Here is a 12,625-nt window from a genome sequence, read left to right on the forward strand (position 1 = left end):
CAGTTTAACACGAGGCGTGTTGAGTCGGATCTTATAACTACGATGTAATTTTCCTTCCTGGCCTGCACAGTATTTGGCGAAGCAGAGTAGGATAGCTGTACAACCCTGCGATGAAGATGCGCGGTCTGTCCGAGATTACTTCAAACAAAACATATTTCAGCTGCCTGAAGTGTACAAGGAACTGTGTTTTGGAGATGAAGTTATCGAGTTGTTGGGAGGGTTGTATTCCTTGAAGCAATTTTGATTTTCTCACGTGAGTGAAACACATGTCCGCTCTTGAATTTTGAGATTGCAGCGCAGAACATAAGTTTGTGATATGTTGTAAACTGTCGAAACAGGCAACGAAGACAAAAAAAAAAGAACAGCCTAGTGGTCTCGCTGAGCGGCCCTTAAAGGAGATCTGTTCGCGCAGCCGCGGATTAGACTCCCGGTCATGGATATTGATTCAATTTCTTTTTGTTTTCCGTGGTTTGACGGTGAAGGTAAAAACTAGGCACACGGCGATCGAAGCAGGAGGTCCCGTAGTGAAGCTTTCGATTAAAAAATTTTGGGTGCATAATAATGACGAGTGAAGTGGCCATCATGAATGTAGCAGCGAGGTACAGTAAAAGCGGATGATGTCAAAAATGATGAGCAGGAATGAAAGGAAACAAAGATTCACTCCCCAAAAAGTGAGCACGAATAACTACACGATGAAAGAGGGCGTCAAAAGAGGGCAATTGTAAAAACGAAAATAAATTGCAGTCAGGTGAAACGTCCATGTTGTATGCCACGGATCGAAGGATGTTCCTTAGCATAGTATTTAATTTCATTCGCCAAGTCTTTGAGCAGTGACAATACACAGTGGCTCCATATCTGAGAATACCATAAATAATAGAATGTGCATTGAGCTTGCGAGTCTGAAAGGGTAATAAATATCGAACATTGTATAGTACACATGATAAACCACGATACTTGTTATATACTACGGTACGATGACTTTTCCAAGCCATCTCTCTGTCAAAAAGTACACCAAGATACTTGACACTATTTTAAGAATTAATAGGAATGCAACAACAGTTAAGGCATTGCGAAGAATGTAAAAAAACAATGGTTCAGCAAAGGAACGCTTTTTATGGGGAATATGAAAACAAACGAGTTTAGGTTTTTGTTGATTAATTGAAATAGAAATATTTAGATACCAGTCCATAACATGCACCACATCCATTCTACGAGCATCTATGGCCAGAGGCAGCGAAGAATTTGTTGACAACAATAGCCTGTATCGGCGTATTGAAAAATGTGACATTTTGCTACAGCATTTGATAAATCATTACAAATATTGACATATAGTTATCAAACGAAAGCGCGTATTCGTAGAGATTACTCCTCGTTCAATTACTCTATAACTAAACACACTGATTTTCCTTACTACTCAGCGTTCGACCGATTTGTTACTCTTTCACAGTTGGTATTTCACTAGACTAACGAAAACAGTAAGTCAGTTCCTTCCGTATGGAGCGAACTCACTTTTTTTTCTTTCACCTCTTGATTCTCAGCATATCAGTGGCTCATACATTGCCTCAAAGCGGTTTTATTTATTTTTTTATTTACAAAAAAAAATCTTGCAGTCGGCAAAACAAAAAGAAGGAACAACAGCGCTTCACTGCTTGGAATGATAAAACAATACTCTTACGGTTCCTTTTCTACTTCTTTTGCAGACAATACTGGTGCACCTGTGGTACCTTTCGGTCGACTTCCAGCTGTTTCTCGTCACTCTTCCGATTGTCATTATCCTTAAAAAGTGAGTCGTCTTCTTGATGGCTTACACCAGCATTTGGACAGAGATCTAACTGAGCTTAACGGAGGCATACGAAATTCCCAGGCTAATTCTTCCACTTTTGCTCCTTCTCTTCCCGTGCAGCCGAAGAAAATGGGCCATCGCCGTGTTTGTCGTGCTTTCTATTGTGGGCTGCGCAATTGCAGCGTGGCAGATCACCGGAACCCACGTCACACCTTTTGTGGTTGTCGTAACGCAGTCGATGTCGTAAGTGGTGAATTGTGATATTTTTTTGCCGCAGAATCAATGGTTGAAAAAAAAAACTCTCTTCGGCGCTCGCGTTTGACGAAGAGTCCTGTGCATGAACTGCGTAATCAGAAAATACTCCACCATGGTTGCCATTTCAGGCGCTAGTGCGCACTTGTAATGTTAGGGCTAAATTTCTACTGTTACTTGGCCAAGAAGCATTGTGTTCTGGGGAAAGTCGGAAAAAACTAACGATCACTGAGAAATATTCAATCTCATCGCGGAAGGGATATTTATCAGGAACATCGAGGAACTTAACGACCAAGAAAAAAGTGAGTTCGCCGTTCTGCCTCCCGCATATTGAAAAACAGCGAAGCATCACCAACGCATAACACTCAACGGGGATCCCACTCAGTCTGCGACAGTTCCAGTGGTGGTGGCCCGGCTAGTGTTTGTCTGATTACCTACACGTGGAACAGAGAACACAAATTTAACCACCATGACATTGAACCCCTAAATTGATGTTTCTGCTGAGCAATGAGTGCATCTGACTGAGCAAATAGAGTCGTTTTTAGGTTTTGTTATTGGTTTATGGGATTTAACGTCGCAAAGCGATTCAGGCTACGAGGTACGCTGTAGGTGAGGGCTCCGGATAATTCGATCTCCTGGGGTTCATTAACGTGCACAAACAGGGGTATTTCGCCTCCATCGAAATGCGTGCCGTTTTTTTTTATATTGTCAAGTCGTCGTGAATGAAACCACTACGAGGAATATGGTGTGATAGCGCGTTATTTCAGCATATGTACCCTTAATCCTTGGTATCCAACAAGAAAGGCGCAAGCAGTGACGTTCCACGCCATAATTCAAAATTCTTAGTCAGACCCAACATTCCAGATTTCGAGACGTTCTCTCCTGCAGCAGCCCAAAAACTCCGTCAATTCGGAAAAAGTGAGACAATTTCGGCTCTTAAAATTCTCTGTAACTGAGTAAATAAAATTCCGTCTCGCCAAATTTTGCTCGTCAAATTCCCCGGAAAAAAAAAGAAACTTCCTCGAATGGAACATCAGTGGGCGCAAGTGAAGCATTGTTTCACTAAAAATGATGCATAATATGCTTTGCAGGCGCCATTTGGAACTGGGAGGGTATTTTATGAAATCACGCGAGATGAAATTGTGTTCGGTCACCCATTTTTCATCAACTCGCGCACTGAAGCGTTCTCATCAGATCACCACACCGCTTTCTTTCACGATACTGACATATAAGAGTGTTCAGTTGAGTTGGAAATATAATATTGTTAGCATTTTTTTAGTCCACGTACAGGAGTAAACCCTATATATATATATATATATATATATATATATATATATATATATATATATATATATATATATATATATATATATATATATATATATATATATATATATATATATATATATATATATATATATATATATATATATATATATATATATATATATATATATATATATATATATATATATATATATATATATATATATATATATATATATATATATATATATATATATATATATATATTAGCAGACAAGTTAAATGAAATGAGGGGCCCGTTTGACAAATTTATGAAGGGAGCTAACAGTCACCGAAACCAAGGTGCATAGGGGAACGTTAATTTTTTTTTTATGTGTTATGCTTATCAGTGGGATAATAATACTTGGATTAATAAAATAGCTTAAAGAAAATTACTTATAAAGCAGCAGAAAAAACAACCATGCCGCCGGTGGGATCCGAACCCACGACCTCCGAATATCGCGTCCGGTGCTCTTACCAACTGAGCTACGGCGACGGCTGTCCAATCTGCTGCTCTCGTGGGTATTTAAGTTTACTGGGTGTAAGCGAGCCTTGAGAGTGTTCACCAGCGCCACCCTATGGTCGAGGGTGGCGCTGGTGAACACTCTCAAGGCTCGCTTACACCCAGTAAACTTAAATACACACGAGAGCAGCAGATTGGACAGCCGTCGCCGTAGCTCAGTTGGTAAGAGCACCGGACGCGATATTCGGAGGTCGTGGGTTCGGATCCCACCGGCGGCATGGTTGTTTTTTCTGCTGCTTTATAAGTAATTTTCTTTAAGCTATTTTATTAATCCAAGTATTATTATCCCACTGATAAGCATAACACATAAAAAAAAAAATTAACGTTCCCCTATGCACCTTGGTTTCGGTGACTGTTAGCTCCCTTCATATATATATATATATATATATATATATATATATATATATATATATATATATATATATATATATATATATATATATATATATATATATATATATATATTAGCAGACAAGGTAAAGTAAATGAGGGGCCCGTTTGACAAACTTACGAAGGGAGCCAACAGTCACCGAAACCAAGGTGCATAGGGGAACGTTATTATTATTTTTTTAATGTATTGTGCTTATCAGTGGGATAATATTGCCTAGATTAATAAATCGCTTAAAGAAAATGACTTATAAACCAATTTTCTTTAAGCGATTTATTAATCTAAGTAATATTATCCCACTGATAAGCACAATACATTAAAAAAATAATAATAACGTTCCCCTATGCTCCTTGGTTTCGGGGACTGTTGGCTCCCTTCATAAGTATATATATATATATATATATATATATATATATATATATATATATATATATATATATATATATATATATATATATATATATATATATATATATATATATATATATATACCGGATCAACATAGATTGGTCTTGAGTTGTGGTTCTAGAGCATCACACTGCCGCCTGTTATTATTTTATACCATATGTAACCCCTCGGTTACCATGGCAACCACGTTATTATGCATAACGCTGAGACCCGAAACGCGAGAAGTAGAGCTTTACGCTCTAATACAATGTCGTTGCTATGGAGGCCGCCATCTTGGATTCCATCCCTGGAATCAGCTGAACTCGGAGGCTCGAAAGGCGACCAGTAGAGTTCACGCTCTGAAGAATGCTTTTTTTACATTGAACGTGTGCTTACAAAGCCTGCTGTGACCATTCCGTGTTGTGTGTCTTGTTTTCAGCATACTAGAAGACACCCTCAATAACTTCTACTTCCTGCCTTTCTACCACTCGGTGTGCTACTTTTCTGGATGCATTGCATTCTTTTTGCTGCAAGGCTTCAGGGATGTGAAAGTGCCGAAGGTGAGCGCACACGTTTACTAATACGGGGGTATACATTTCCGTAGCGAATTTTTTCTCCAGCCGAGGCAGAACACAAGCACTCGCATAGCCCTTTAATTCCATGAGCTCAGTGGACCAGACGCGTGGACAGCCCAGAATAAGATCACGAGACCTTCAGTAAGTGTCAACTCATAGCTGTATACGCATGTTTTAATATTAACAATTTTGTTCTTCTCCCCGAATGTGATGTGTTGTGTTCCAGTTTCTAGTTACGACGTCAGAACAAACAAAAAAAGATTTAAACAGCCTCTAGGGCGCGACTTTAATGAAAGGTTCACACATGACGGAGTCAGGTATTTGTCTATACCGGCAGCCAATCTGTATCAGGCTACTGGAACTTCGACGCTACGAAATATCATTGCCACAAAAAATTTCATGGTAAGGCTTTCTCATGCTTTTACCAGTGTAGAGCGCACCGGCTTAAGCCTTTCTTCGCACGTGGTTTGCTTCTCCTTTTTATTTTAGAGCCAAGTTACACCTCTAATGGCAGAGTTTTCATAATCTTCTTCCTTTAAGTTCTTCAGTGGAGTCTGCAATTAATTATACATGTGCACAGTGCCCTCTGCATGTGTACAGTTCTCGCTGTTTGTTAAGACAAGGCAATCAGCGGCTTTAAAAACATTCGCACGGTGAGGGTTACGCCTAGAAAAGGCCGGTGCCATAGTATATAAACATATGTCGCTCTTTTATTTCCAGATAGTGCTGGCCGTCGCCTGGCTCGGCGCTGCTGGCCTTGGTGTGTGCTGCATCTTTAGCAAGCGCCCGTGGTACGCGGCGAGAAATCCGACCTCCGACTTTGGCAACATCTGCATGGCGTTCTTCGATCGGATAACGTGGTCGCTCTTCCTCCTCTGGATAACGCTCGCTTGCGCCACGGGCCGCGGAGGCAAGCTATTTTTACGCCTTTATATACTGCTCTCTATGCGCAAAGTTTGCTGCTTATTTAGTGCTTTTGCGCCCGTGTACATTTACTGACGAAAACTAAAGAACAATTTTGTCAGGTCTAAACATTCACTGAGCCCTTAGCGTTTTTCACGAAAGAAATTCTGAACACACGCGAACGATCGATGCTAATTCGCACCGTTTCTCTGCGTGACCCTTTTCTTCTGTACACTGCCGATGATAAAGTTGCTCCCTAGTCCTTATCACAGCGTGACCCTTTTCTTCTGTACACTGCCGATGATAAAGTTGCTCCCTAGTCCTTATCACAGGTTGTGTCCGTCTTCACCATTGGGCATTCTCTTTGTGCTTGGCCCCAGATGAACCAGCGACTTACTTTTGGTTCCTCAAATGGGCGCATGCGCAAACTCTTCATGTTCATTTACGAACACTGCCCGGTGGGCTTCTATACGTTGTGAAAAGGAGTGGTGATTTTCCCCTTCTTTGAACCAGTTGCTTGCAATATCTGCAAGATATGGTTTGGTTATCTATACGGTGTGGTTATACGTTTCTCTCCTGCTGTCTGAGAGACCCTGAACAAAGCCCTGCCCCTACCGGTGTATCAAGTTTCCCCAAAAAAAACGGTAAACGTGGTTGATATTATTGCTATTATTTACTCCTAATATAAAGCGTTGTTAACCTGACAATCGTAATACGAAACCTAATAGTATCTGTGGCTCCGCTATGTTTCTGTAGAACAGGCATTTTACTGCCAACAATTACGCAGCAAGAAGGAAAAACGAACGCGAATATTCCTTAACTCTAACGGCATAACCGCACCAAAATTAGTGCTTTTCTTACTACTATTTCTAAACTGTGAATGTCCATGCAGTTGAAGAGGGGCGGAAATCATCAATAGGTTTCGTCATAAATTATGTCGGAGTCCCAGTATGAATCTTAGTGTGCACAGTGTTCTCAGCACGCAAGTCTTTAGAACAATATCCGGCTGCGTGTTAAGGGCACCGGAAAACACTGAGGTGAATCTTTCGTAGCTGGTATTTCCGGTAATCTTTTAACTTGCTGCCTTTTTCTTTTTTTGTTCTGTTTCAGGATACCTGAATAGCTTCCTTTCTTGGAATGCTTTTGTGCCCCTAAGCAGACTGACGTTCGGAGTATACCTCATTCATGCTCCGTTCATTTACCTGGTACTACACATTTCACGGGAACGGATCTTGTACTCACATTTCACGCTGGTAAGCAGAAATTGCTGTTTCTTTTTTTTCTAAACTGGGGCAGTGGCAGCACTAAGCATCTTTTATCATATGCACCCCTTCACCCCGCTTCCAAAAAAAAGAGAAAGAAAACAGTCTGAGGAGTGGGGTGCTGTCAGTCTCTTCCTTCACGGCACAGTCCACCCACTACAGGGTTGCTACCGCTCCAGACACGCACTCTTTGTGGCTTCGACAGACCGAAGACGCTCGTGCCTTGCCTAACCATGCACTTCCTGGGAACGAAACAAAAACAGCAAGCTTTTCCGGAAACCAGCTTGTTCAAGGCAGCTGGAACTACGTAGTCAAATATATAGAACTGTTTTGCTTTCGTTTGTACCAACGGCGGTTTATCTTCTGTAGTGGTTGAAGATAAGCGACGTTCCGCGTATGGCTGTGCGAAGCTCAGTTTAAGTGTCCTTGCGACGTTATCTCGCTAGGCGCGCACTTTACTGATCATGGTTAGCAGGGCCGCTCTCACCTGGAGCGCGGACGCAAAACTTTTCCACTTGTGCACAACTTTGGTCCCCCGGTTCAAATCTGTCGTTTCGTACCGATGCAAAAGTTTGGATGTCTGGAGAACTTTTCTTGTACTCGAAAATCCACGAGATATCACGGACTCGAGGGTTTGACGCTGAATGGCCATCGACCTCCAACCGTCAGCTACAAGGACAGCGTAGCTTACACGTTAAATGACGGAGCCGAAAACTGGATACCGTAGCCTCCCTAATACGGCGACTCGAGACACGCCCTGTGAGCAAGCAGTGTCTCATGTGTGGAATGAGTCACGCAGTGTTGATCTATTATTAACCCCACTCCCCCCTTTCAAGCGAGAACTGTTCTATGAGAAAGCACTCATGGAAATTTTGTCAAGTGTTCGGTGTTTCCCGCTGGTTTTGGTTGTCGTAGCAGCACCCGAATTTTGTCATCGGGAGTGGTTCAAAAAGTAAATTGTGCGCATTGAACCACCCCACCCCAAAAAACCCCACTACCGCCCCTCCAAAAAATTTCCTATTTTTACGCCACTGACTGACCATATCTTCTGTAACGCAGTGCTAGCAGATCAAAATGACGCGTGTCCATACCAAATCGTGCTTATCGATGCCTTATGCGTCGTCTTCTGATAATCACATGGGTTATTAAAGATGTTTCAAGTACGCGCGCGCGTGATGGGATTCAGGATCCGGAGTTAAGAACGCGTCCATTTCGACTCGCACGGAAAATAAAAGCGATTGCGTCTATTAGGGCACCTTCGTGCCCCAGTTACCCAAATCGCTGCATTACTGCCCTGATATCATCGACTCCCACTCAATGCTTCAATTGAGAAGAACGCGTGACTTCAGGGCGTTGGCTGGCTCTTGCAGCGTTCGTGCTTAATGTCTTTGATAGCGCCCTTTGCCATATCGCGACAGGACGCAATCTACATCGATAGCGGCACTCTGGCATGACTGCGCTTCATTCAGATCGGCAAGCACGTTATGCTAATGCGTTTCTTATCATCATCGTCATCGTCATCACTGCAAGGCAAAGGCCACTCCCATGCTTCTCCAATTAACCCTGTCCTTTGTCAGCTGCGGCCACCGTATTCCTGGAAAACTTCTTAATACCATAGGCCCACCTAACTTTCTGCCGCCCCCTGCTACGTTTGCCTTCTCTTAGAATCCACTCCGTTACACTTAACGAGCAGCGGTTATCTTGCCTTCGCGTTACATGCCCTGCCCTAGCCCATTTTTTCCTCTTGATTTTGGCTATGATGTCATTAACCTGCGTTTGTTCCCTCATCCATTCTGCCCGCTTCCGGTCTCTTAACGTTACACCTATCATCTTTCTTTCCATAACTCACTGCGTTATCCTTAACTTAAGCTGAGCCATTTTCGTTAGCAACCGCGTTTCTGCCCCTTAGGTAAGTAGCGGTAAGATACAGCTGCTGCATACTTTTCTCTTGAGGGATATCGGTAAACTGCGATTCATGATCTGAGAGAATCTGCCATATGCGCTCCACCTCATTCTTATTCTTCTAGTTATTTCCCTGTCATGACCCGGATCAGCGGCCACTACCTGTCCTAAGTAGACATATTCCCTTACCACTTCCAGCACCCCGCTACCAACTATGAACTGCTGTTCTCTTGCGAGACTGTTGAACATTACTTTGGTTTCTGCACGTTAATTTTTAAACCTACCGTTCTTCTCTTCCTGTCTAACTAATTGATCATGCTTTTCAGTTCATCTCCTGAGTGACTTAGCAAGGCATGTCATCCGTGAATCGCAAATTACTTAGGTATTCTTTATTAACTTTTATCCCCAAATGCTCCGGTCCAGGCCTCAGAACACCTCCTGTAAACAGGCGGTGAATAACATTGGCGAAATTGTGTCTCCCTTCATGACACTGTTCCTTATTGGAATTTTATTGCCGACTTTATGGAGGATTATGGTAGCTACGCAGTTGCTATAGATATCTTCCAGTATTTTCACATAAGGCTCTTGTACACCCTGATTCCGCAATGCCTGTATGACTGCTAAGGTTTCCACTGTATCGAATGCTTTCCCGTAATCACTGAATGCTATATATAGGGGTTGGTAATATTCTACGCATTTCTCTACCATTTGATTGATAGTGTAAATATGGTCTGTTGTCGAGTATCCTTTACAAAAGCCTGCCTGGTCATTTGGCCCATTGAAGTCTAAGGTTGTCCTGATCCTATTAGTGATTACCTTAGTAAATACCTTGTAGGCAACGCACAGTAAGCTTATAGGTCTGTAATTTTTCAAGTTCTTGACGTCTCCTTTCTTATCAAGTAAGATAATATTAGCCTTCTTCCAAGCTTCTGGTACGCTCGTGGTCATAAGGCATTGCGCATACAGGGTGGCTAGTTTCTCTAGCACAATCTCCCCTCCGTCCTTCAACAGATCTGGTGTTACCTGATCGTCACCAGCTACTTTCCCCCTTTGCATTGCCCCTAAGGCTTTCTTTACTACAACTAAACATGTCATATGGCTAGTGAGTACCTGAGAATTCGATTGATAATGACATGCCCTTTCTCCTATATAGGTATCCATGTGCTTCGCGATGCTGATGTGGAGCTACTGCCTCGCCTACCTCGCATTCATATTCTGCGAAGCCCCGACAGCGCAGCTGGACAAACTGATCTTCATGGGCGGTGGAAGAAGCGACCGACGAGATAGGCCAGCCGCTCAGAACGGCACGCAGCACAACGAGAAGCCATGGGTTGTCACTACAGAAATGATCGAGAAGAGCCAGCCGCCTATGGACCTTGAGAACGGAAACAACAACGCGCACAGCGGCATTGGCAATAGTGTTACGTATCATCTTTGAGAACAGTGTGCGCAAAATGCTTTTGATCTGTTCGACGTTGGTTTTAAGGCAGATCGAACAAGCGTCCTTTAAAAGCAAAGAAGAGTCAGCTGTGCTCGAAACACACACTGCGGGAGCGCGATTAATATTGCGTAGGATATTTAAACAAATGTAAATATATTTTCTAAGTTGATCTACGCTGCCGCCATTCTGCGGTTCTCAATAACGTCGCTATACGATTGAATTTTAGGGCAGTAACCGGCAACAAGCGGTCGCATGTCAACACTATTGTTTTCGGCTCCTAGATAGGATTCGAAGGAAAGCACAAAATGTAGCACCGAAGCCACAGAAGGTTCAGACAAAATGGCGCCAACATATCTTTTATGTGCGGTTACCTTTCTGTTGTTTTCCAGAACTCATTTTGCGACTGCATTATTTTCAAGTTAACAAAATAGGTTAATGGGAATCACGTTTACGACGCTCTGTATACTATTACGGTCTCGAGATCCTGGTTTTTCCCATTACGTACGTAGATACTTGGGAACGCGAGCTAAAAGCTGCACGAAGGGATCTGTCACGTGTTGTAAACACGATCACCTTGACCTTTACATGCACGGTGTGGGATGCGTGCACGACGGCACGGACCGTATTTGCCATAAGTAACCAGGCAACAAGGTTTCTTTCTCAACCGCATAGTCTAGCCCTTACCTAAAGACCAAAAGGCCTCTAAAGGGGAGAGCAATGCTTGTCCTTGACTTAGATTTAGTGATTAAGGGGTGCCGCAACTGCTCCGCTACACAACTATGGAACGCACCCCGGCGACTGGTTACTTTTGCTAAACACGGTACTTCGTGCGGCTTTTACTACGGTTCCCTTCTGTACAGTTCTTTCAACCATATATGGCGACATGGGCGAGGATCCCACACAGTGGTGAAAGCATTTGCCCCTTTTCTATGAAAAGGCCGTAGGAGAAAAAAAATAATGCATTGCGTCATTACCACTGCTTTAAAATACTCACTGTGCTGTAATTAACGCCAATATTAAATTTTCTTTCTAACAGCATGCATGCAGGTTAGGCTATTGAGACTTTTTTTTTATTCCCCAAATGCATCCCGTGCTTTGACTAAGTATAGCACAAAAAATCATATTCTGACGAAACGAAACCTTGCAGTGGCGATGACTTGAAGTTTTGCTTTCTCTGGCATGCGCTGAGCAGTCATACGGGTTTCATCAGAGTATTTTCGCCAACCATTTCCATCAACAAATGAACTCAGCTGTGAATACTGCTTTTCCTCGGTCAGTTCATGCGCCTGTGCAAACAATGGTATTTCTGTTTAGATCAACCTTGATCAGCAAAAAAGACCACAAATCTAAGGTGCTTTTTTCTTTTTAAGTAGTGTATACCCTTTCGTCTGAGTTTGCGCTCCACCGGCACCAACTCCGCGATGACTGCGGAGTGCTGCCACCGGCTGCTATCATTCCGAAACGACACAACTGTACCGCTTAATAAGAGTTGGTTGAAATTAAAGGCAACTTGTTGGTGAATGTAGTTTATTGACACTTTGACGAACACTGTAGTCTGTTGTTAATATAATGGCAAAAACGAAACTGCAGAAGCCACAGTTCGGCTTGTCTCACGTGTATAGCAAACTTCGATGTGACAGTCTTTTACACAGAATGAATGCAAGGTGGTTGTAAAAGCTACCCTTAAGAGTATAGGACCTCGTACATGAGCTCTCAGTCTTAGTTTAGCGTCTGTCCCTGAAAGTTTACAGCGGCAGCTGTTAAATCTCAACATATCGGCCTCGGCGATGTCCACATCGCGAGCAGCCTGCGCCAGAGTGGCCCTAAACTTGGAACCACTGCTATCCTTAAAAAATAGTTTCATCCTTATTTTCTCTGGCTTGAGTGTCCAGGTTGGCCTTTTG

The 12,625-nt window shown here is 42.7% G+C and overlaps 1 protein-coding gene across 1 annotated transcript in view; it reads left to right on the forward strand.

The window, feature by feature from the left end:
• The window catches only part of LOC144114125 (nose resistant to fluoxetine protein 6-like), a 44,223-nt gene extending 32,152 nt beyond the window's left edge, over window positions 1–12,071 (forward strand). Inside the window, exons 10-15 of the mRNA XM_077647631.1 lie at window positions 1,701–1,783; window positions 1,904–2,026; window positions 5,078–5,198; window positions 5,934–6,123; window positions 7,227–7,369; window positions 10,434–12,071. Coding sequence (XP_077503757.1) covers window positions 1,701–1,783; window positions 1,904–2,026; window positions 5,078–5,198; window positions 5,934–6,123; window positions 7,227–7,369; window positions 10,434–10,718 — 945 coding nt within the window. The 3' untranslated portion in view covers window positions 10,719–12,071. The remainder of the gene's footprint in view (window positions 1–1,700; window positions 1,784–1,903; window positions 2,027–5,077; window positions 5,199–5,933; window positions 6,124–7,226; window positions 7,370–10,433) is intronic.
• The last annotated feature ends 554 nt before the right edge of the window (window positions 12,072–12,625 follow it).

The sequence above is a fragment of the Amblyomma americanum genome, chromosome 1 (assembly GCF_052857255.1).
Source record: "Amblyomma americanum isolate KBUSLIRL-KWMA chromosome 1, ASM5285725v1, whole genome shotgun sequence".
NCBI classification, from domain to species: domain Eukaryota; kingdom Metazoa; phylum Arthropoda; class Arachnida; order Ixodida; family Ixodidae; genus Amblyomma; species Amblyomma americanum.